At 45.9% G+C, this 24,742-nt stretch overlaps 2 protein-coding genes and 1 long non-coding RNA gene across 4 annotated transcripts in view; 1 reads left to right on the top strand and 2 right to left on the bottom strand.

Annotated features, from left to right (window-relative positions):
- The window catches only part of LOC135523808 (glutamate dehydrogenase, mitochondrial-like), a 44,479-nt gene extending 37,911 nt beyond the window's left edge, over positions 1-6,568 (top strand). Inside the window, exons 7-13 of the mRNA XM_064950735.1 lie at positions 502-639; positions 800-937; positions 1,063-1,143; positions 1,352-1,475; positions 3,373-3,464; positions 3,566-3,628; positions 3,953-6,568. Coding sequence (XP_064806807.1) covers positions 502-639; positions 800-937; positions 1,063-1,143; positions 1,352-1,475; positions 3,373-3,464; positions 3,566-3,628; positions 3,953-4,072 — 756 coding nt within the window. The 3' untranslated portion in view covers positions 4,073-6,568. The remainder of the gene's footprint in view (positions 1-501; positions 640-799; positions 938-1,062; positions 1,144-1,351; positions 1,476-3,372; positions 3,465-3,565; positions 3,629-3,952) is intronic.
- Positions 1,825-3,379, bottom strand: LOC135523809 (uncharacterized). The gene is made up of 2 exons (XR_010452872.1): positions 2,940-3,379; positions 1,825-2,792 (listed from the first exon to the last, which is right to left on the bottom strand). It is a non-coding gene; the product is annotated as an uncharacterized LOC135523809 (long non-coding RNA).
- Positions 6,569-15,839: 9,271 nt separating the features above from the next.
- On the bottom strand, positions 15,840-24,446 carry LOC135523810 (alpha-synuclein-like). Of its 2 annotated transcripts, XM_064950737.1 has the most exons (6): positions 23,927-24,446; positions 19,891-19,932; positions 19,727-19,818; positions 18,898-18,921; positions 18,063-18,101; positions 15,840-17,951 (listed from the first exon to the last, which is right to left on the bottom strand). In XM_064950737.1, exons 1-6 carry the CDS (start codon positions 24,045-24,047, stop codon positions 17,931-17,933), a joined length of 339 nt encoding a protein of 112 aa, XP_064806809.1. In that variant the 5' UTR covers positions 24,048-24,446; the 3' UTR covers positions 15,840-17,930. The 2 variants fall into 2 exon arrangements, with proteins under 2 accessions (XP_064806809.1, XP_064806810.1); XM_064950738.1 differs by lacking the exon at positions 18,898-18,921 and having other exon boundaries at positions 23,927-24,443.
- Between the last annotated feature and the right edge of the window lie 296 nt (positions 24,447-24,742).

The following is a 24,742-nucleotide window of genomic DNA, read 5'->3' on the forward strand; positions in this document are numbered from 1 at the left end:
ATGTATCTAGCAGATGACAGAGAGAGTTGAGGAAAGGAGTGGTCAGATTTATACTGCAACAAAGGAGAGGATAACTGAGAGAAACGGAAGTGAGGATAATGGAGGGATAGACGGAGGAAAGGAGCTGATCTCTGAATATTTATAGACATCGGCCACTGCTGCTGTGGACACACATGCCTCTCAACTACAGTATCTATTGTGCAGGGCTTATAGCAGCGTTATATACTTGTCATAGTTAAAGCCACATTTCCCATTTGTACCAGGTTTGGATAATATTTGATATTACCTGGTTTCCGTCCTCTCGCTCTGCTTATTTGCTGTTTCAGTTCATTAGCTAGTAATCTGTGGCTGTGGCTTCTGCAGTGACAGAGGGGGGCCACATGGGGGCACTAGTGTCATGTGTATGTAGTGGAGCTGAGATCAGGCCTGGTCGGGTGTTACTGCGCAGGTGGTGGTAGTGATGACGACATAATGATTTCTCTCCCTTTCTGTCATCATTAGGGCTTTGGTAATGTGGGTCTCCACTCCATGCGGTACCTCCACAGGTACGGTGCTAAGTGTGTGGGCATCGCTGAGTATGACGGCAGCATCTACAACCCAGAGGGCATTGACCCCAAGCAGCTGGAGGACTACAAACTGGTAAAAATACTCTCTTACTCTCCTGCATTCTCTCTCTCTCTTCTTCTTTCTGTTTACCCCCCTTCCTCTCTCTTCCTCCCTCTCTTGCTCTGAATATGAGCTGGCCAAAGGCTTCCTCTCTCTCTCATACTTACCTGTGTCTTTGCATGTCTGTGCGCAGCAACATGGTACGATCGTAGGTTTCCCCGGGGCTCAGCCATACGAGGGCAGCCTCCTGGAAGCACAGTGTCACATCCTGATCCCTGCCGCCAGCGAGAAGCAGCTCACACGCAACAACGCCCACAGAATCAAGGCCAAGGTACTACATTACAGACAACACCCCTATCTAAACTACACTATGCACAATACCCTATATTTTCCTCTCATGTTTAAACTACACTACCCACAGTCCTCTGCTCTAGCCAGTGTTGTTGTTTGTTCTAGATCATTGCTGAGGGAGCCAACGGCCCAACCACACCCGACGCTGACAAGATCTTCCTCGAGAACAAAGTCATGGTCATCCCTGTAAGCGCACACACACACACACACACACACACACACACACACACACACACGAATAAAACACACATTTGCATGTTAAGGCCGACATGCACACATTCACAGTGTCTGCAGTTCTCTCATTAACCAATCAAGAAGCTGAAGACTCACTCAACAATCCCAGATAGAGACATTTATCTGTTTACCCTCCTGTGTGTGTTTCTCCCTCCCCCAGGACATGTACCTGAACGCCGGTGGTGTGACAGTGTCCTACTTTGAGTGGCTCAAGAACCTGAACCATGTCAGCTATGGACGTCTCACCTTCAAATACGAGAGAGACTCCAACTACCATCTCCTCAGTAAGTCCTGACCTCTTACCTCTGACCCACACAGCCACCTTCTCACCTTCCAATACAAGAGAGATTCCCACTACCACCTACGTATATATATTTTTTATTTTATTTATTTAACTAGGCAAGTCAGTTAAAAACAAATTCTTATTTACAATGACGGTCTAGGAACAGTGGGCTAACTGCTTTGTTCATGGGCAGAATGACAGATTTTTACCTCGTTTACAGGGGATTTGATCTAGCAACCTTTCGGTTACCTGCCCAACACTCTAACCACTAGGCTACTTGCCGCCCCAATATATATATATATATATATATATATATATATATATATATATAGTACATCCTGACTCCTGACACTTGTTAAATCAAACTTTATTAGAAGTGCGTTTAATAAATCTTGATACATTTTAGAGCACACATTTTGAAACAAAATGAAACACATATTGCTGTGGAAATTCACAGGGACCACCACCTTTTTGCTTTAAGCGCCTTTATCATTGGGAAAGTGCTAAACTATAACCAAAGCAAGATAATGATGGTGAGCACGTATGAATGCATTTTTCATACAAGCTCAATAAAAAACACCAACATTAAAAGGTAGAAAATACAACAGATAAGAAATACATTAAATACGGTGAGAGGAAGAGCAGGCTTTAGCATAATTGTTCATCAAATAATACATCCCCTAAAATAATGTTTCTCTTCTGATCTGCCCTGGAATGTTCAGTGCTTCCCGTTACCTCCTTCCACCTCCTCCTTTATGGCTTCCTGTTTTATGTTTTCCTCTTTTATGCCCTCGCTCTCTCTTTTCCTCTGCTCTCCTCTTTCCTCAATGCCGAGCTCTGCCATTTTCTTCTCGACATGCTCTGTCGCCTCGACACGCTTGCTCTTGACACTCTTTCTCACTCTCTCGCTCAAGGCTGGGAAATCATTTGGGAATATCTTTAGCGTGTCACTGTTACCCTGCACCATGATTTTCCCAGAATAATACACATTTATAGTGCCTGCCTTCGTTTTCATTTGTTTGCCATCTTGAATTTTTATCCACTGTTTTCCCTCAGGATAGTATTTCAGTATTTCCTCTTCCCATGTAGGACCGTTTGTTGTGTAGAAAATGAGGTTGCACGGAGCATGTTTTCGTTCATCACGATATAACATCTCTGGCTCTCCCTGCAAAAGTGTTTTTTTATATATTTTCTTTTCCTTTTCATCTGTCATCCCCTCAGGGTAGGGGATGAGGGGGGGCAATATGTTCTGTTGTTTTTCCTCTGCCATTTCTAGATGTGGCAAATAGATTTCCTTTGACTGTTTGTTTACTACCACCTGTAATAAAGATGAATGTTAATGTATTTATTATCTAGGTCACACATTAACAACATATTCTCTTTTACAACAAAATCCAGGTTAAATATTAGGAGCAGGGCCCTGTATTTCCTTGACTAATATTGGAAGTCTTTAATCTGTACTCACTCTAGAGCTGTGTGTCCGCTTTCTGATCTCGTCTCTCGGTCTGTAGAAGATCTGTGTTCGGTCAGTTCTGAAGCCTTTTCCTCTTCCTTTAACAACCTCTGTGTAGCAGGAGATACAGTACTGTGTCCTCTCTTGGAAATTGTCGCCGTGTTTTCAGAGTTGTAAGGACAACTGAAAAGATGACCGTGAAAGAAGTGTAACCGGTGATATTTCCGCTGGCCTCTCCCGTATATAACGTAGGTTCATTTAAGGTGACGTGCCAGATAGACAGATACGCCTTTCTGACGTTCAGGTTTTGAATAAAAGAAAACAATACTAATCTAAAATGTGTGAGTGAACCCAGAGGAAACTTCAGGGATGAATGTTGATCGACTGGATATACTTGAAAATAGCCATCTAACTATTTCCCTCTCTATCCCTCGCTGTCTCTCAGTGTCCGTTCAGGAGAGTTTGGAGAGGAAGTTTGGAAAGCAGGGAGGACCGATCCCCATTGTCCCCACCGCTGACTTCCAGGCCAGAGTTGCTGTGAGCACACACACACACACCACACACACACACACCACACACAAATTATGTAATATGTTGGCAGTTTGATAACACATATTTCCTTCCTCTCTCCACTCCAGGGTGCTTCTGAGAAGGACATTGTTCACTCTGGCCTGGCCTACACCATGGAGAGATCTGCCAGGGTAAGAGTGTGAGCATGCTTACATGTATACGTGTGTGTGTGTGTGTGTGTGTGTGTGTGTGTGTGTGTGTGTGTGTGTGTGTGTGTGTGTGTGTGTGTGTGTCTGCGTGTGTTTGTGAGGTTAGTGCCGATGAGTCAGATCCTAGTATTTAATCATATGTTCTTTATGAGACAGACTGTGATAATGACAATGCCCCCGCCCTGGCCCGGGGCACCTCTCAATCACACCACCATGTGTCTGTGTATGTTTGTGTCAGTGTGTGTGACTGGTTTTGCCAGTGTAACTGGTATCTAACTAGTGTTTGTGTGTTTTGTCCCCCTGCAGCAAATCATGCGTACGGCCAGTAAGTACAACCTGGGTCTGGACCTGCGGACGGCTGCGTACGTCAACGCCATCGAGAAGGTGTTCAAGGTCTACAACGAGGCCGGCATCACCGTCACATAATCACCCTATCAAAGTCAGACCCCACCCATACTGCCCTGCTATTGGTTCCACCGCTTCCCCATCCCCCAATCAGCCTTTAGAACATTTGAGCATTTACATGAGAGATTTCCGCCTCCCCTTCGTACGCACGCGCACAGACACACATGCATACACACACACTGAAACATACTGTGTTCTGAGTCCCATGACCTCGCCGTATCTCATTATCATGACGGTAACTCAGTATATCTGTATCGTTTTGTTTCAGTAATGTCGTTCAGTTATTTGTGTATTGTGAAAGGAGCAGGTTGTAGCAGGAAGCAAGCTATGCTGAGAGAGATTCAAGACACCCCCCCCCCCACTCCCACCGTTACTATCTGAATTCAATGTCTTGTCTTTTTGTCTTGTTTGTCCCTGGTGTTGCCATGGTTTCAGACCACAGCACTGGAGATGCCTTAGCTCTGACGGAGCTCTGACCTGAAGAGACGCACATACACCCCTATACTGTACTTAAGAAAAGGAAATCGATTTAATGTTAACTTTAGACTTATACTTTCTTTTTTTTAAGGGAAATAGTTTAAAACTTTATAACAGGGAAAGATGACATCATATGTGTTCCTCAGTTTTCCTCCCAGAGGTTAGAGGTCAGGGCCCGTATCCACAAAGCATCTCAGAAAAGGTCCTAGGAATCCTGTTATAACCTGTTTTAAGACACACAACAAACTCAGAATAAGTTTAAGACACTGCTCAGATGGGCCTCCCGAGTGGCGCAGAGGTCTAAGGCACTGCTTGAGGCGTCACTACAGAGCTGGGTTCGATCCCAGGCTGTGTCACAACCGGCTGTGACCGGGAGTCCCATAGGGCGGCGTACAATTGGACCAGCGTCATCCGGGTTGGCCGGGGGGGCTTTGATTGGCACATCGCGCTCTAGCGACTCCTTGTTGCGGGCCGGGTGCTTGCAGGCTGTCATCAGTTGAACAGTGTTTCTGCCGACACAGTAGTGCAGCTGGCTTCTGGGTTAAGCGGGTGGGTGTTAAGAGTGCGGTTTGGCGGGTTTATGTTTCGGCCTCGACCTTCATGTTTCGGACTCAACCTTCACCTCTCCTGAGTCCATTGGGGAGTTTCAGCGATGAGACAAGATTGAAATTGGGGAGAAAAAATGGGGAACAATACAAACAAACAAAAAGGCACTGCTCAGACAAACTCTGAGCCAGGAGTAAAATCAACTCCTAAAACTTTTATCACGACGGTTTGAGGTTCTGCAAAGGAAAGATAGTGATGACGCTCATTGCCATTGTTGTAAATGATGGGGGAATAACCAATCACAATGAGGCATTGGCAGCTGTGAACTCTATAGAGCAAACACGTACATCAAATGTTGTAATGGTAAAACGTTTGATATAATTTTCATCCTGACACGATCACTTTGCATATTTTTAATTATTGCCCAATATGTTGACATGCATGAAATAAATACTGTAATCAAATTTTTATGGTTGTCAAAAGCTTTATTTTGACAATATTACCGTTATAGCAACACACACATTGTCACTCCCGTTTAACAACTCTAAATGGCTTGGCACAGTAGGCATCAAGTCACTTGCCCATAATGTTTGAAAGGTCTGTCATTTTCATTGAACACAATCAAAGGTTGCATAAGCACTAGATGCCTACAGTTGCACAATTTATAGGGTTGCCCAATTTAGACATTTTTTAACTATGTGAGGTTGCGTTCCAAATGGATAACTTGAAATAACTTGATGTAGGTCATTAAATAATCAAAAGGAAAATGTGTTTATTCATTAGCGTAGTGGTTATAAATATTTAGGCATATCATGTGAAATCATTGTCAAAAGGGCAAGAGATACTGTTGATTGTAGGTCTAGATTATTTAGGAATTGATGAAATGTCAAAACGTTCTTTTAAAAACTCAAAAGCTATTGCAAATGACGCAGGAACCACTGACTGCCTGCATTTGTCTGTTATCAAGACACCTGCTGGTAACTCTTAACTGGTTAGGACAGCTCATGAGGTGTCCTAATTATCTGTCAACTAGGTTTGACTCTTATGACGAAAGAGGCTTCATGTATAGCTTTTATTTTCACTCATAATAGTAGGAGTGAAATATCTCTATTCTCAGCACGTATGACCAATTTTCAACTCTGAGACGCTTTGTTGATATGGGCCCTGGGCTCAGGGTTAGAGGTCAGGGGTCAGGGGTTATGGTTAGCGTTCTGTGCTGAGGAACACTGGGTTCTACTGTGTTTGGTTGTTAGTAAAGTTCTACACCCTTCTCCACTACATCAGTCCCCCCAACCTTTCCTGTCTTGTCCAATCTGACCCTCCTCCAAACCCCCCACCCCACACTGAGCGAGAGAGTAGAGATACTCAATGGAACAAACATTCTCCTTTTACTTCTCCAATAACCCGTTCATGCCCGCAAATGGAAATTGCTTTGGGAAATGTGTATTTCCTTTTTTGTTGTTGAAAACCAATAAAATTATGACAAAAACACAAGTGTGGCTTGACTGTGATGTATAGGTGCAGTATGTGAGGTACAGACAGACAGAGACTAGTGCTGAAAGATGATAGGTGTTTTATTCATGTTTATTCATGTCCTATTAACTTTATATAGATCTCAGTTACAGTACAGTGTATGGGGTTGGTTGAGGGGAAGGAAGGTTTGTGGTTGAGGTATCCAGAGAACTCTTCAGGGGTGAGTGGAGAGATAGTAGAGTCCATGTAGGGATGGCGTGGGGAGTGGGGACATGGTATAGTCCAGGTCGGGTGATTATTTCAAAAGGCTCTTTCCGAAAGACTTGGCCTTGTCTGCAGCACTGTCCTTGGCTGCATTGGCTGCTACCCCTTTCACCGCATCAGTCACCATTTCACCAATACCTGGAGAAACAACCACATCATCAGTCACCATTTCACCAATACCTGGAGAAACAACATCATCAGTCACCATTTCACCAATACCTGGAGAAACAACCACATCATCAGTCACCATTTCACCAATACCTGGAGAAACAACCACATCATCAGTCACCATTTCACCAATACCTGGAGAAACAACCACATCATCAGTCACCATTTCACCAATACCTGGAGAAACAACCACATCAGTCACCATTTCACCAATACCTGGAGAAACAACCACATCATCAGTCACCATTTCACCAATACCTGGAGAAACAACCACAACATCAGTCACCATTTCACCAATACCTGGAGAAACAACCACATCATCAGTCACCATTTCACCAATACCTGGAGAAACAACCACATCATCAGTCACCATTTCACCAATACCTGGAGAAACAACCACAACATCAGTCACCATTTCACCAATACCTGGAGAAACAACCACATCATCAGTCACCATTTCACCAATACCTGGAGAAACAACCACATCATCAGATACCATTCCAACAATGCATACAAAGACATCGGACTACCAACAGAATCATTATACATCTTACACCTGGGTCGCATTTAGGAGGCTGCAACATACTGAATGTTGTAGATAGGGATTCAAGTAATAGAGTTGACATTGTGGGTGTGTGTCTAGATCAGCGGTGTCAAACTCATTTTTCCCCAGGTGCCGCATTCTGTCTTCAACGAGGTCCGGAGGGTCACACTGAACATTAGTTATATTTCCTCGTCATCAAAATTAGCAAAAAACTGTCCCACTTTTCACTGTTTTTGGAATTTTCGATGGTCCATTACTATCTAGCTTTCATTTCTGTGATTTTTAGTGAGCTGGGCACAGCCAAGAAACTGTATGTGAGTCTATTATAATTTCCACACAGTTTGGATTTGGTTTTAGTTATTTGAAAGTATACTGCGTTACTTTCGTTTGACATCTCTGATCTAGACCCATACAGGTGAGGCTACATGACCGTGTTAGCATTGTAACTCAGAATAGACAGATCACCTTGATCTTTCTTCGGTTCCTTCGTTCCTCCTCCAATCATATCTCCCACCTTCCCCTTCACCACACCAGCTAGACAGAGGGAGAGAGAGAGAGAGGGGGCTGTCAAACATGCACCTTCTGTCTCGACATGACGAGACATTTGGTGGAATTAAATCGTATGTCTCGTGAGGGAGAATGTATCAGCTGGAACTCATGATGTGATGCCACAGAATCTTTGTTTATTTTTTCCCTTTCTTATAGAAATGAGCTCCCACACTTTTAAATCTAGACAAATCCAACTGAACATTTTGAAACATGAGCAGTGCCATAAAGTACAGATCCAAGATTTTTTTTTCTCTTCCTTATTTGGTTTAAGAATGTTGTTGGCTAATCAACTGCAGATGCGCTTAAACTTCCAAAGTCCAGATTGAACATTTTGAAGGCTGATAACACAACAATGAACACTAACATCAAAGCAAAACTGTATATTACTGCATATAAACATCATTTTTGCTGTGTGTTTGGTTTTAAACGATTAATTCTCCACATGAATGTCCCCCATCATTCAACCACGCAAACAAACACCATTATCAATTTATCTTATAGATGCCTTTTTCTCACCTGCTTTGTCGATGACTGCATCCACCTGTTTCCCTGATCCTTTCAGAAGATCCATCTCTGCGTGTTCTGTACTCGGCGGTAGAGTGGGTGAGAACCTTTGGATGTGGGTGGGTGTGTGTGTGTGCATTGGTTTATATGAGGTTGGGAGAGCTGCTTAGAGGCCACCCCTCCATCACACACCCCTCAAGTCACACACACACACACCTCAGGGTGCGCAATGCTTTTGTTGTTGGTGTCCATATGAAAACTTGTTGTCAGTGGAAATGCCCAGCAGCGGAACTGTAAATACCGTAGGCGGGAGACGCCTCCTAACTTTATTAGGATCCTCAAACATTGTTTGAACTGAGGACCCAAAAATGATGAAGGATATGCAGATACTTGGACTTGGGAGTCACATATGCATGCACATACACACACAATCCCTATTCACTTCATAGATATCCATAATGTGAAGATGCAAATGACACATTATTAGATGCAATTAATACATGAATAATTCATTTATTTGATATAAAGATGCATGGGAAACAGGAAATACTGGATGTGATGTCCTGGGAGGTTACCAGACCTTTTGACTGACCGTCAAAACAGCTCAGCTATAAAAACAAACACAACGATATGTGGGCCAAGCCAAAAACCAGCATAGAACGCACTCCGTACCAGGACAGTTCTCTCATAGATTGTTTCTCTGTGTTTGTGTGGATTCTTTAGGGGTGTTGGCTGTACGTATGTATGTATGTATGTATGTATGTATGAGTGTGAGAAAGTGACACCTACCACACCTAGGTGTGGCTCCTCTCCATTCCACCTCTGGCAAGACACTCCTCTGTTTTAATGTCTTCTGGCGCAGGATCTAAGTGTGTGTGGAGCAGTTAAGGACTTGTCTGTGAATGGAACATTGGGCTGGTTACATGTCATCCTGAAAGATCATTAAAACACTAATGGCTCTATTCAAACCGTATCGCTAAAGTTCAGCGTTACCAGTGGTGGAAAATGTACCCACCTGTCATACTTGAGTAAAAGTAAGGATACTTTAATAGAAAATGATTCAAGTTAAAGGGAAAGTCACCCAGCAAAATCCTACTTGGTTAAAAGTCTAAAAGAATTTGCTTTTAAATACACTTAAGTATCAAAAGTAAATGTAATTCATGAAATATACTTAAGTATCAAAAGTAAAAGTATAAATCATTTTACATTCTTTATATTAAGCAAACCATACGACATGATTTTCTTGTTTTGAACATTTACAGATAGCCAGTGGCACGCTCCAGCACTCAGATATAAATGACAAACGAAGCAGATCAGAGGCAGTAGGTATGACCAGGGATGTTCTCTTGATAAGTGCATGAATTTGAGGACCCTTTTCCTGTCCTGCTAAGCATTTGAAATGTAACAAGTGCATTTGGGTGTCAGGGAAAATGTATGGAGTAAAAAGTACATCATTTTTTTAGGAATTATTTGATTTAGTAGGATCCCCATTAGCCTACGCCAATGGTGACAGCTTATGTTTTTGGGGTCCGCCAAATAACGGAAAAGACGTTACAGACAAAAATCTTTACAATTTATATACATTTAAAAACATTCACGTGTAGTGTGTGTATGTGCATCTATCAGTTACACATACCTGTCAGTACATACACACAACAAGTAGGTCAATGGGGGAGAGGCGTTGTGCCGCAAGCTGTTGCTTTATTTGGTTTTTGAAACCAGTTTTGCTGTTCACTTTCTCTATACGAGATGGAAGGGAGTTCCATGCAATCATGTCTCTATATAATACGGTACGTTTCCTTGTATTGTATTATATATATAATAAATAGTAAATTACAGATTCCCAAAAAAACTACTAAAGTACTTTAAAGAATATTTACTTAAAGTACTTTAGACCACTGAACGTTACAGCGTGATAGAAATTTAAAGGCAATGTTGCCTCGTTGGGGGAGACTGCATCACTGTTAACAATGCATATGTCGGCTCAATCTGTAATTACCTTTACATTTATATTGAACAATCTATAATGCTTCAGCGATACAGACTGAATAGAGCCCTAGGACTGGGCTCAATGACACTAGAGGTTCTACGTTGGCTTTGTTTTCTTCCTGACCTCTTAACCAGTTGTGCTGCGTGGGTAAAATCATTGAGGAGGCCAGGCTGACAGTAAAAAAACATATTACAACCTACAGCACCAGTCAAAAGTTTGGACAGGACAGGAGCACATTGTATGAATTTATGGTTGGATTAGAATCAGAGTTATAATTATTGGCCAGTACGGAGAATTAAGAAAAAACAAAAGTTCAAATCCCTATGTCCAGCCATGGATAATTTAGAAAAGGGCTGATTTTAGCCAGCTAACCACCGGAGGACAATGACACAACGAGATGTAAAAAAAAAAAAAAAAATTGGTCAATTACATTTTTTCTTCTCATGAAATGTGATTGGTGTGAAGCCAAATCCAAGCTGGCTTCCCTTGAAACTTTTTTTTGGTGCGCCAGGACCATTCACATCTGAGCTCACTCAGTTTAGCTTAATGCTGATTTGCTGTTTATTATTATTTAAATTTTATTTATCATGGGAGGCCAAATGCTCGCTTGCTTCCCTTGCATTCAATGCTACGGGCGACAACAATGTCATACTCTTTATGACCAGACAGAATTTGATAGATGGCTACACACACTGAGACACTCTGATGCTTTCTCCGGTGAGATATATTCAGCCTCTTGCGTATTGAAGGAAATTTATGAAACACAGAGAGACGAAAGATATATTATTTAGAATGTTTTTTTTTCCGTTTTTTCTTGGTAAATTCTTTGGGGGAGCCTGGCTTCCCTTGGCCTCCATGAATACACACCACCACCTCTAGACCTCTCTGTGACTCTGTCAGCTCCCAGCATGCCGAGGGAGGGAGTTGCTTCATACAGTACTTCTAGGGGAGGACAAAGAGCCTGACTAAACCCCTGGTGCATTACGCGCACACGCGCGCGCACACACACACACACACACACACACACACACACACACACACACACACACACACACACACACACACACACACACACACACACACACACACACACACACACACACACACACACACACACACACACACACACACACACAGTTTTGTATTGCTGGCCTTGCGGGTACCAAAGAATTGATTCCAATCCAAAATCATATTTTGGATTGGGATAAAAGGAATGGGATAAAAGGCCCAGCCTTTTTTAAATCCAGGACATGGGAACATAACCAGGCCCTCCCTGGGGCTAAACAACCACCAATCAGTTGCCGAAGGGATGGCCACCTTAGGAGCGTTAGAACCGTGGTTCTGAAGGACCCAGAACCCTCGAAACAGCCCATTTCTAAATATCCTCACGGGTCTAGACGTTTGCCACCATTCCCGGATCTCTAGGACATGGTTCTCTGTTTGTCGAAACCCAGGTTTCTCAAATTTCCCCGGTACATGTCTAGTCCATCTGGAACTGAATGGGGTTACTATGGGGCAGGCCAATTGTCGACATAAGCCCTGTCACCCGCATGGCTACCGTGTTGCTCCACCAGATGGGGTCAAATCCCCTAACCCCCGTTTTGCTCTTTAACCATTAATAACTCAAAAAGTAAATGTCCAATCTGGATGGTGTTTTTTTTTGCATGAAAGGGCACACCTAGACGCACATTTCCATGTAATCAAAACCTATTTCAATAACATTTTATAATATAATTTTGTGTTAGAAGGTGATAAAAATAAGTACAGGGGGTGGGAGGAATAGCTTCCGGGTAGACTGGTCCTATTCCACCAAGGGTAACTGTAGCCCATCACGAGAGAAGGTACCCGTCCAAATTGGAACCTCTAACCCCTCGGGAAGTATTTTGAATAATTTTCTGAAAAATTGGAGTACACGTTTCTCTCCAGCTGTGCACCTGGTGATTGAACGGGTTACCAGGTTAAAAATGCCTTTAGGAGGGTGGAAGGGCTCCATGCATGGGATGGGATGGGAGCACCCCACACCCGGGCCCAGCCAATAGAGGGCACCCCTGATCATTTGGAAGGTTTTTAAAAAATCTTCAGAAAAAGTCCAAACATCAACAGATTGAACAGGTTACCAGGTGTTGATGGGGGAAATGGCTCCAGGGCCAGCCCTTGCCAGTAGGCCAAAAAAAAGGGGGACAGAGCAGCCAACCTCCACAGAGGCTGCCTGCTCTGCCCCCTTGAAGGACAGTGGAACTACGGACCTCCAGGCCTCTAGGCCTACACTCCCTGCCTGGGTCAACACCCCTCTCTCTGGGCCTGAGAGTATAGCATACTCCCTGGAACTACGGACCTCCAGGCCTCTAGGCCTACACTCCCTGCCTGGGTCAACACCCCTCTCTCTGGGCCTGAGAGTATAGCATACTCCCTGGAACTACGGACCTCCAGGCCTACACTCCCTAGGTCAACACCACTCTCTCTGGGCCTGAGAGTATAGCATACTCCCTGGAACTACGGACCTCCAGGTCTCTAGGCCTACACTCCCTAGGTCAACACCACTCTCTCTGGGCCTGAGAGTATAGCATACTCCCTGGAACTACAGACCTCCAGGCCTACACTCCATAGGTCAACACCACTCTCTCTCAACATAAGTCCCAGCCGGGGCCACCCCCCATCCATAACCTCACCCACCAGGAGAACTGGGGCACCCACACTTAAGCACCCCTTCTCGGACACTAAAGTATACAGCCACCCTGTCAGGAACCACGTGCACCTGGTAACCAGCTCCGCTGTCACGAACCACAGGCACCTGGTAACCGGGTGACCCACCCGCTTTCCGCTCAGAGACTCCACACATATGTCCACGCATATGGGTTACCAGGTTCTGGTGGAACTTTCCAGCCGGGTCTCCACCTTCACTAGCCTGCTTGCCCTTTCTCTTTCTCTCTGGGCCTCCAGCCTCTCATATTCCGGCCCTTCCGCGTGCACCTGGTGATAAAGTCCACACATATGGGTTACCAGGTGCTGGTGGAACTTTCAACCCGGGTCTCCACCTTTACTCGCCTGCTTGCCCTCTCCCTCTCTCTGGGCCTCTGGCCTCTCGTACTCTGGCTCCTGGCCCTTCTCTGTGCACCTGGTAACCCATTAGTAAAGAAGGAGGAAGGTGGAGGAAGACGCCTTCCGTCCCCGACAAAAGCTTAGATCTGACTTGGAATAGATCGCAGCAAATGAGCTGCTCTGCTACTTACAAAATCCTGACCCATAATCAGGTAAACTACGAGTAACATGACAGAGGCTGTTCACCTTGGAGACCTGCTGCAGATTTGGGTACGGCCTGGTGCGAGATTTACAACCTCTCCCCTGGATTTTCAAGGGCCAGCGCGAGCTCAACGGACGCCGCCGGAACCATAACACTTTCCAGGGCTTGGGCCCCTCTCTCGGGGCGAACCCACTCCAGGGAGCCCTGCCATTCACAAAGCTCCCGCCAGCTTTTCTGGGATCGGTTGCGTTACGGCAGACGTCACGGCGCCCGTCTCTGCCACTCGGGGACCGAATGAGCCATGTTCAACTGCTGTTCACATGGAACCCTTCTCCACTTTGGCCTTCCTCCAGATAGTCTCGGCGCTCTGCCAGGGCCGTGACCTCACTAAACCATCCAATCGGTTTCACTGTACTGGCCGTGTGTACTTAGACTTGCATGGCTGAATCTATGAGACAAGCATATGCTACTGGCAGGATCAACCAGGTAGCACCTCGCAACGTAGAGATTCTACCTGGGCGCGTCACGGAGAACAGCCAGGTCACGGTCCTACCCCGTGACGGGAGGAGGCCCTGGTGCAATCCACCATGCACCCAGTGGGAGGCCCTGAACTGCCCGTGGCCGAAGCTAAGGGGGGCCGGGGCGCTGCTCGAGAGGTCTTTGTCTAGCTGGAGGGTTTAGTAGGAACCGCACAACCGAGCCAACAACAGGGTTTGAAAAACAGGGGGCGGGGGGAAATGGCTTCAGGGTGGGCTGGGTTCTTTGCGAGGGTAACTGTAACCCATCACGAATGAGGGCACCAGTCCAAATTTGTGACCTCTTGCCCCTCAGGAAGTATTTTTTATAATTTTCTGAGTCTAGCTGTGCGCCTGGTGATTGAACAGGTTACCAGGTGAACATTTTTTAATGCCTTTAGTGGGCTGCTGGAGGTCCATTACCGGGTAGAGAGTACCCCACACCCAGGCCCAGGTAATAGAGGGCACCCCTGGTAATTTTGGAAGGTTTTCCCCCCAAAAATCTGTAAAATTACTGTCCAAACTTCTATCTCATTACATTATGTTCAGCTGTGCACCTGGTGATTGAACGGGTTACCAGGTGATAATTTAAAAAAATGTTGTGAGTGACACATATGGTGACACATATGGTCGGCCACGGCTCTGCGGTCTGTAACCGACCCTTGATTAAAGTTCATTGTAGCAATGCTTCGTCAAAGTCACTTTACTTCCAATGCCGAAACGTCTCTACAGCGTTTGTGAAATTTTGCCCTGTGCGCTGTCTGGTTCTGCCGCTCCATCTTTGCCAAGCAGAGTAACACCTTTCTAATCCCACTGGCTGTAGCCCGCAGACTCATCTCGGAACTGCAGAAGATACTTCAGAAAACTTCAGACATCAGCCCGATGGATTTTTAACGTGGAGGGTGCCAAACCATGGTCTTCACGTTGGCTATACCATTCAGACACACGTCTATAATTAGCCAGGGAACACAGTCCTTCATCGGCCTTGCCCTCTGACATAATGCGGAGGAATTCCCGTACTCGGGATAGACTGGAGCGACTATTTTCATGACATTTGACAGAAGGGTTTTTACCCAGAATGAAGTGTTCATATGTGGTCAATATCTCATATTTTTCAACTGGCTTCCAGGTAGGGTCCCGACCTTCAGTAGTGGATGACTCACCGTTGACTCACTGTCGCTATCCGTTGAAGTCCCCCGGGCGCAGCCTTGTTTCCTCGGTTCCGAACAAAAGGTCCCCACCACCTAATTTTCCTTGTTATTACTATCTGGTACCCACAAGGATAGTTAAAGAAACACACACACAAACACAAACACACACACACACACACACACACACACACACACACACACACACAAACACACACACCACAAACATTGCTAAGACTTGCACAGAGCATAGAAAATATCCAGGATGGCACCACATTATCTCCATGGTAACATAATGTAGGCCATACATACTGTTGTAAACTGCATAATAAGTAATAACTCAAAAAGGAAAATGAAGACTGGCACAAGTTTGGATTTCAACAAAACTGTCTTTAATTCACTGGTACTGTTTATAAAATCAGCAAGTATGCTTCGATGCCAACTTAAACAAGGTGTGAGTGTGTTTGTGTATTATTTCTGTGTGTTTGATGAGTGTACTGTGTGTATGGATTGTGGGTTTGTACGGATACGCGCGTGTGTGTGTGTGTGTGTGTGTGTGTGTGTGTGTGTGTGTGTGTGTGTGTGTGTGTGTGTGTGTGTGTGTGTGTGTGTGTGTGTGTGTGTGTGTGTGTGTGTGTGTGTGTGTGTGTGATGTGTGAATATAAGAGTGCTGGATAAGGCAACATGCAGTAATCAGTTTCCATTGACCTCAAAGTAATAATACACACATACCTGCTCTATAATACAGACACTGATGCTGGACTGACCTACTGTATATGTAACAGACACACACACAGACACAGACACACACTTTGTACCTGCACCTGGCAGACCTGTTTTAGTCTCTAATGTTACTTGCTGACACAGGGAAGGGCGGGACACACTGAGTGACAGGGCAGAGGAAGCCTCTGAGGGGCTGAGATGGTTGACAACAGGAGCAGTTGACCAATGACAGTAGAAAATTTGCTATTTTTTGTGGGAATCAAAAATCAATTTTGAATACACATTTCCCAGCATTCCCTATTCCCTATGCATTCGTCTATTCTACCTATCTGTCTGACTATTGCTTGGTATTACTACGGCAACAACATATTTTCACAAGTAATCATCATTCTGAATCACTTTCTGCTTTTCTCCCTTCCAACTCTGCCAGTCGACCCAGGCCATATCTAGAGCCAGACTAAACCCAGGCTAGACCAAAACCACTGTAGTGTATTGTGTATACTGATATCTTCTGCTGTTATGTGATTCCCAGTGGTGGCAGGGGCGTTCTTCCTCTCACACACACTAACAGTACATGTGTATTGCTTTCTGGCGTGTCTCAAGACATATTGTTTTGATATGCCGGGTAGTGTGGGGTTAACACACAGTTAGGCAACGCACTATCTAGGATACACCCACACTACACCCCCAGGTGGCAGCTGGCAGGTCTAGGTGCTGAGCTACGCCTTGAAAAGAACATCAGGTGCAGCCAATTGGGCTGATTGGCTGTCTGGGAGAAAGAGAGGAGGCCAGAAGCCTCTCTGCCAGCCTTTTGTGTGTTTCTTTGTGTTAGTTAACTTCTTTATTTGGGGATGCCTTTTTCTTGTTTTCGTTTTTGTACATATTTATGTTTCACCATATGAACAAGTAATAATCCACTTGGACTGGCTGGTCAAGAGGTCAAGAAGGAGCTGGCCCTGGACTTAAGTACTGTGGCTGTCTCCTGGGCACACGTACATTCAACACCTGGTCACATACGCTTCCTTCTCATATCGATGCACACATCAAATCAGGTTACAGACCAGTAAACTATGCCTAAGACCCCTTGACTTAACACGTGCAACAATATAAGCCGGCTAGTTAATTGGTTTTAATATGACCCTGTTACATGTGTGACCAAACACACTTCAACACACACACACACACACACACTCTCTAATTCATTGCACATGTCCCTACAGCAGCATCTCATGGACAGAACACCCCTGAACTGGCCTACTACCTGACACGTCTAACAGAGACACACACACAAGCATTCAAACTACGATACATCTCTCTGTGGTTCTGTAGTCCTGAATAATCATCACAGCTCTCGTGTGTGTGTGTGTGTGTGTGTGTGTGTGTGTGTGTGTGTGTGTGTGTGTGTGTGTGTGTGTGTGTGTGTGTGTGTGTGTGTGTGTGCGCAGGCCTCTTGATAGAGTACTGGGTGGCGATAGGGAGAACATAACACTAGGGCGAACAACATGACGACAACGACACAAAGGCAGGGAGCTATACAGGAGAGGGGGGCCAGAAGGGGGCTGCTAGGAGCAACAGAGGGTATCAGGGAGGGCAAAGGGGGTATCTGGAAGAGTCTGTATCGGTTTTGGTTCCATAAAGTCACAAAAAAAGAAGTAGAACATCTGGAAGTCTGGAACAGCAGGGTGAGGGTAGCGAGCGACCAAACGGAAGGCTGGGGAGAAGAGATCCCTGGAATGACTAGTAGCCGCCCTGAGAGCCCTGTGAGTGAGTGAGAGTGAGCGAGAGAGGGAGTATCAACAATCATGTCATGATATCACCATCTTATGCATAAAGAAAGTAACAGAAAACGTGTGGTTCGTTGTCACTTACCTCTCCTTCTCCTCCCTGCTCCATTCCTCCATATTCCGCCTACAGAGAGAGAGTTTACGTAAGAGTAGGGAAGGAAGAAAATGAAGGTGGGATGACATGAGAGGTCTAGGGTCTCAAGCAGTGAACCATATTCATGTGATGAGTAACCTTGCCTGAGACCTGAAGACTTGTGTTAGCTCCTAGATCTGGTACCTCGGCTTTGGTGCGTTGGGCTAGCGCAATCGTGCGGCGTGCAGACGCCGTGGCTTCAAACCCAGTAGGTTACAGCTACATCAAGCACATTATCCCTTATGTCATGCTTATGACAGGGTTAAGTATGATACAGGGCCACTCAGTCCCAGTCTCTGAGCTGAAGTGTCTAATGAGGCGGAGGTTAGCATTCCATAGCTAGCAGAGTAGATGTGATGGTGCCCTCCTTGAGACCTGAACTAATGTTGCCCCAACCAACCAAAGCCATTCTTTTTGTCGGCAGTCGTTAGCATGGCACAGGAACAAACTCTGTTACACTCTTTTTCTGTGCACCCTAACCAGAGGGATCCATTCAGAGTAAGTGCATGTCCATATGCTACACCAGAGATGCAGCATCATTATCTATGTTACACCTAGCTGAAGTTTAACACAGTTAGACATGGTTATGGAGAGGGTTAGGAGAGGGTTAGGAGAGGGTTAAAACAGGTTTAGAATGTAACCCCAGGTCCTAACAGCACACTAGGCAGTCAGTATTTGAAAGCCCCCTTAGGAATGATATGTGCACTTAGGGATGATCTATGTTAGGCGGAATCATGCAGCAACCTCTGACCCCTCCCCCCCCTTCTTTCTCCTGCCCAATAGGCACCTCGTATACAGGCTGAGGCTCCTCCTACCAATGGAACGTAGAGGAAACAAACACAACAATAACAACAAAGGGTTAGCAGCACAACGCCAACACAACACTGCTACAATTGCAACGTAAGCGCACAAAATAGAAGCTATATCAACACACAATATCAACACTCTCAGCACACACAATAGCATCGCAACACAACAGCATAGCAGGATCACAACAGTAGGACATCGAAACTGGCTGCCACACACAGAAAGGTGCCAACACACAAAGTAAAACACACCTTCGCACACACACACGATTCACAACACAGCAGAAAAACGCAGACCTCTTCATATTGGGAATGTGGAGTGAGTTATAGGCCTACCGTCAAACCTAATCTGCCTGGGCCTCTGAACCACTGGCTATTAGAGGAGCTGTCATTCCCGTCTGTCTCTGTGCTGCTGTACTGTATTAAATAGCGCCACCATGTGGTCAAGCAGCAGACTGTTCGCAGGTAAAAGCACTACTGTCTGAGCCCAACTGAAGGATTTAGACACTGTTATGATTGTTGATGCTGCAGTCATGTTGTTGCTCAACCTAGTTGTATTTCTCATTATATTGTAATCGTTTCAAAAGGGTGCTGTGCCACCTGATTGAAGGGTCTCGCGATGCCAGAAGCCTGGGCTTTCATAGGCTACCTGAATGACAATGTCAAGTTTGGTGTCTAGTTATTAGTATGTCAATGGTCCTAATCTGCTACTCCTTACCAGTTATTGATCACTTGAATAGTCTTGTTCAAATTGACCTGTCAGTCACTAATTGATCAATCATTCTTTCATCTGTTGTCATGGTAACTCACCGCCTGTCCGGTGTTCTCCATGCCACCCTGCGAGAGGTCAGCTCCGGCAGCAGTGGGGTCTCCGACGATGTTTGCCTGGTCGCGGTTAGCAACTGACACAAAGAGATGGATCAGTCAGTTAAAAAATCAATCCGATCCCACAAGAATGTGTGTGTGTGTCTCACCTTTGTTTACTCCTGCGTCCATTCCCTCCTTTGTCTTTGAACCTGAGGACAGGCGAGACATCACAACATGTCAACAGATCAATATACTGCAATCACATTGCAATGGATGCCATGAAACATGATCAGGGATCAGTTTTGTGATTAACTATATAAACACAGCCTAAGAAGTACTGTGTTAATGAAGGAGTGCAGCAAACAGAAATCTGTTGCGACCGTTATGTAATGTAAACTCAGCAAAAAAGAAACTTCCCTTTTTCAGGAACCTGTCTTTCAAAGATAAATCGTAAAACACTGTTTCCCATGCTTGTTCAATGAAACATAAACAATTAATGGACATGCACCTGTGGAACGGTCGTTAAGACACTAACAGCTTACAGACGCTAGGCAATTAAGGTCACAGTTATGAAAACTTAGGACACTAAAGAGGCCTTTCTACTGACTCTGAAAATCACCAAAAGAAAGATGCCCAGGGACCCTGCTCATCAGGGTGATTGTGCAAGGAGGCATGAGGACTGCAGATGTGGCCAGGGCAATAAATTGCAATGTCCGTACTGTGAGACGCCTAAGACAGCGCTACAGGGAGACAGGACAGCTGTTCTGGTAGTGGCAGACCACGTGTAAAAACACCTGCACAGGATCGGTACATCCGAACATCACACCTGCGGGACAGGTACAGGATGGCAACAACAACTGCCTGATTTACACCAGGAACGCACAATCCCTCCATCAGTGCTCAGACTGTCCGCAACAAGCTGAGAGAGGCTGGACTGAGGGCTTGTAGGCCTGTGGTAAGGCAGGTCCTCTCCAGACATCACCAGCAACAACGTCCCCTATGGGCACAAACCCACCGTCGCTGGACCAGACAGGACTGGCAAAAAGTGCTCTTCACTGACGAGTCGCGGTTTTGTCTCATGGTCGGATTCGCGTTTATCGTCGAAGGAATGAGCGTTACACCGAGGCCTGTACTCTGGAGCGTGATCGATTTGGAAGTGGAGGGTCCGTCATGGTCTGGGGCAGTGTGTCACAGCATCATCGGACTGAGCTTGTTGTCATTGCAGGCAATCTCAACGCTGTGTGTTACAGGGAAGACATCCTCCTCCCTCATGTTTTGCCCTTCCTGCAGGCTCATCCTGAAATGACCCTCCAGCATGACAATGCCACCAGTCATACTGCTCATTCTGTGCGTGATTTCCTGCAAGACAGGAATGCCAGTGTTCTTCCTTGGCCAGCGAAGAGCCCGGATTTCACGTCTGGGACCTGTTGGATCGGAGGGTAAGGGCTAGGGCCATTCCCCCCAGAAATGTCCGGGAACTTGCATGTGCCTTGGTGGAAGAGTTGGGTAACAGCAAGAACTGGCATATCGGATGCAGTCCATGAGGAGGAGATGCACTGCAGTACTTAATGCAGCTGGTGGCCACACCAGATACTGACTAATACTTTTGACCCCCCCCCCCCCCTTTGTTCAGGGACACATTATTCTATTTCTTTCGCAGTTGACAGTGAGAGGACATTTCTTTTTTTTTTGCTCATTTATTGGGTGAAGTTGTAGTAGCAGGGAGAGCACTGCAGGTGGCAGTGTAGAATTCAGCAGCATACTGTATGTCACACTCTGTAAAATCCAAATGGATGATATTATCTTATAAGTACGCTCCTCCATAGACAGTGTTTCTCTGATGCTACAGTATGAAAGGTTCCTAGGCTGATTAAATAGTAGTTATGCAACCAGCTGGATAGAGGGAAAAAGAGAGAGGGGGGGTATAGAGAGAGTGGGAGGGGTATAGAGAGAAAGGGAGCCTATAGGGATGATGCATGAGCAAATCCAGCACAAAACCAGAATAATGATATATCTCTTTCACATACATGACACACATTTCCATCGCACACAGTTCATTGGAGATGCACACTCTCGCCTTATCGCTATCTCTCGTCCCCCCTTTCTCTCTCCTCCACAGTCTCAGAACTGCAGATGCCTCGCTTCCTCCTCCATTTCGCTTCCCCTTTTTTCTCTCCCCTCTCGTTCCATCTTGGTCTATTTCTCTCTCTTTCTCTCTCTCTGCACGCTCCCCGTAGTCTGTGAGCCACGTGCCGAGCTGCGCAGTACTGCAGCAGACATACACCAATACACACCCATTTGTAGCGTGGCTATGACACCGCTTCCTTCTCTGAGTCAGAGGAGCACCCCTCCTGGGTACGGCCTCTATCTAGCATATCCGACTGCGTGTGTGTGTCTGTCTGTATGTGCGTAGGACCTGTCTGTCTGTCTACACTATCCAGGCCAAGGACCAAATACAGTGTTTTAGCTGTAAGGTTTAGCAGCAGGGTTACCCCTGAGGGAGAGCGCTCCTCTTCAGCCAATGACCTGTGAAACGGCCGTACGCTCCATAGGACAGAACACACACACCGACACACGCACACTTCTGCTCCAGTAAGCTCTGAGTGGACGACCTTGTTAGCGAGGAGGTGCATTCTGCTTTTGCATTTTGTGATAGAAGTAATAATCCACACGTGATTCGTTCCGATTGGACTGGCTCTGCTCCTTTAATGGGCTAACACACACACGCACATTCACACACACACACTCTGCGGAGAACTTGAAGTCTCAGTTGATAGATTAGATGCAGTAGGTGATCAGGGACATTGAGCCTCTACAATCCACTGAATACATTTCTCTCTCTTTCTCTAACTACAGCTCCTCTTTGTCCACCTCTCTATCCTCTACCTCTATCCACCATCGCCATTCCCCTCTCTATCCCCTACTCTGGCTTTATCCATCTCGCTCCCTCTCTTTCACCATCTGTTGATCTTTAAGCTGCTAGCTCTATGACATAACACCCCCCCCTCTCTCTCTCTCTCTCTGTGTATCTCTCTCTCCCTTTTAATTGTAAATTGGCATTGATTTGGCTATGAATGAATGTTGTAAAGGGCACATACTCTGAAGGGGGAGTAAGGTAGTTAGTCATCAACGGTCACACACTAGCCAGCAGCACGTGAGGACACACACGCATGCGCATACACACCACACAACACGCACGGGGGCGAAGAGAGAGGATTGCTGCAGTGCTCCATGTCCCTGATGCCCCGCCCCCCAGTCACAAATAATACAAAAACACACACACACGTTTCATCAGGTCCATCACGTTTTTTCTGTCTGTTTTGATATTCTGCAGTGTTAGCTGTAACTGTCAGAATGGTGTGTGTGTGTGTGTGTGTGTGTGTGTGTGTGTGTGTGTGTGTGTGTGTGTGTGTGTGTGTGTGTGTGTGTGTGTGTGTGTGTGTGTGTGTGTGTGTGTGTGTGTGTGTGTGTGTGTGTGTGTGTGTGTGTGTGCACGTGCCAGCATGCATACCCTGTTCCTACCCCAAACCCTTTGGCCCTCACACAGGCTAACCTTGAGCTCTGACGCACAAATACACTCACACACACTGGTGAATCCCCTCACAGAATCCCCTCTCACAGTACTGGACCCTATCTAATGACCTGGTGGTAGCAGCCTTGGCATGGTCTTATCTTGATTATAACATGTTATAGCGCTCTTATGAACTGCTGCAGTGCCGCCACACTATCCCCCAATGTCACACTACATCTTTCCCTCTCTCCGCTCCTCTCGTCTAGTTCCCTCCCATTTACTCTCTTCCTCTCATCCTTTCTCATCCACTCATTTTTCCTCTTCGTTTCGCTCATCACTCTCCGCTAATTTATTTTTCTCAGACTCTTATTCATAGAAATGTACGCAGTCTACTCTCTCGATCCTCCTCTCTTTCTCTGATTCCCTCACTCAATGTCTTCCTATCTCTCCATCTACTCTTTCCTCCATCCTTGTCTCCACCACACCCCAGCTCTCTCTCTTTCTTCCCCCTCTCCTCCTCCTCACTCTCTCTCCCTCTCTCTCTCTGCACCAGTTCTGCAGTATTCTGCCTCTGCTCCTTGGCAACCACCTCCCCTTCTTCTCACTTCTCACTGTAACTGTCCCAGACTGGTGCACCCACGGGAGCCCTTTTAAGCACACACACAGACACAGACACACACACAAACACTTACCTACATACATGACCCCCTCCTTGGTCTTGGCGGCTGCCCCCTCCACCCCAGCCTTAGTCTTCTCTGCTGCGGCCACCACCCCCTCCTTAGCCATGCTGAACCCTCTCATCAGTACATCCATCCTGGGATAGGTCTCTACTGGGCTCCCCTGCTCCGAAACGGGCCTGCTGGCTGGGCTGGTCGCACAGAGTGTGTGAGAGCGACGAAGTGTGTGTGTGTGTGTGTGTGTGTGAGGAAGAGACTGTGTGTGAGGAAGAGACTGTGTGTGAGGAAGAGATTGTGTGTGTGTGTGTGTGTCAGTGACTTCTTCTCCAATAGCGTTGCAGAGAGAGTAGTAGAGATGTAGAGAGCGAAAGAAGGAGAGAGGACTGCACAGCAGGGCTACAGGATGCAGACTGAGAGAGAAGAGGAGCGAGCGACCGAGCAAAGAGAGGAGAGAGGAAGAGAGAAGTAAAGAGCAGGCGTGCGTGCGATGGAGAGAACGAGAGACAGAAAGACACAACCTGCTGGATGCTGCAGCATATTTAAGTCACGCTGCAGCCAACCCCCCCCTTCTCTCTCTCCCCTCTCACTCACACTGGAAGAGCGACCTCAAGCTGGCTGACTCCATATTTAATGCGCAGGTTGATCTGTCTGAGATACGTTTTATGTGAAGAAACTGATAAGAAGTGCATTAGATGAGAAAACAAGTAGATTGCAGAGATTTTTGAGATTGCTGGGGTTTTGAACAGGGAATAAAATATTCACGATGATTCTTCAGTTTTATTGATCAGTTATATTGTCATATTATTAGCTGAATCTACAGTGTGCTGTGAC

Source organism: Oncorhynchus masou, chromosome 31 (genome assembly GCF_036934945.1).
Source record: "Oncorhynchus masou masou isolate Uvic2021 chromosome 31, UVic_Omas_1.1, whole genome shotgun sequence".
In the NCBI taxonomy this organism is placed as follows: domain Eukaryota; kingdom Metazoa; phylum Chordata; class Actinopteri; order Salmoniformes; family Salmonidae; genus Oncorhynchus; species Oncorhynchus masou.

Bases quoted from the DNA above. Each gene is read 5' to 3' on its own strand.
- LOC135523810 (XM_064950737.1), bottom strand. From the start codon at position 24,047: ATGGATGTACTGATGAGAGGGTTCAGCATGGCTAAGGAGGGGGTGGTG. The intron at 19,819-19,890 runs GTGAGACACACA...TCTTTGTGTCAG, and splicing joins GGACGCAGGAGTAAACAAAG to TTGCTAACCGCGACCAGGCA. The intron at 18,922-19,726 runs GTGAGTTACCAT...TTCCATTGGTAG, and splicing joins TGGAGAACACCGGACAGGCG to GAGGAGCCTCAGCCTGTATA.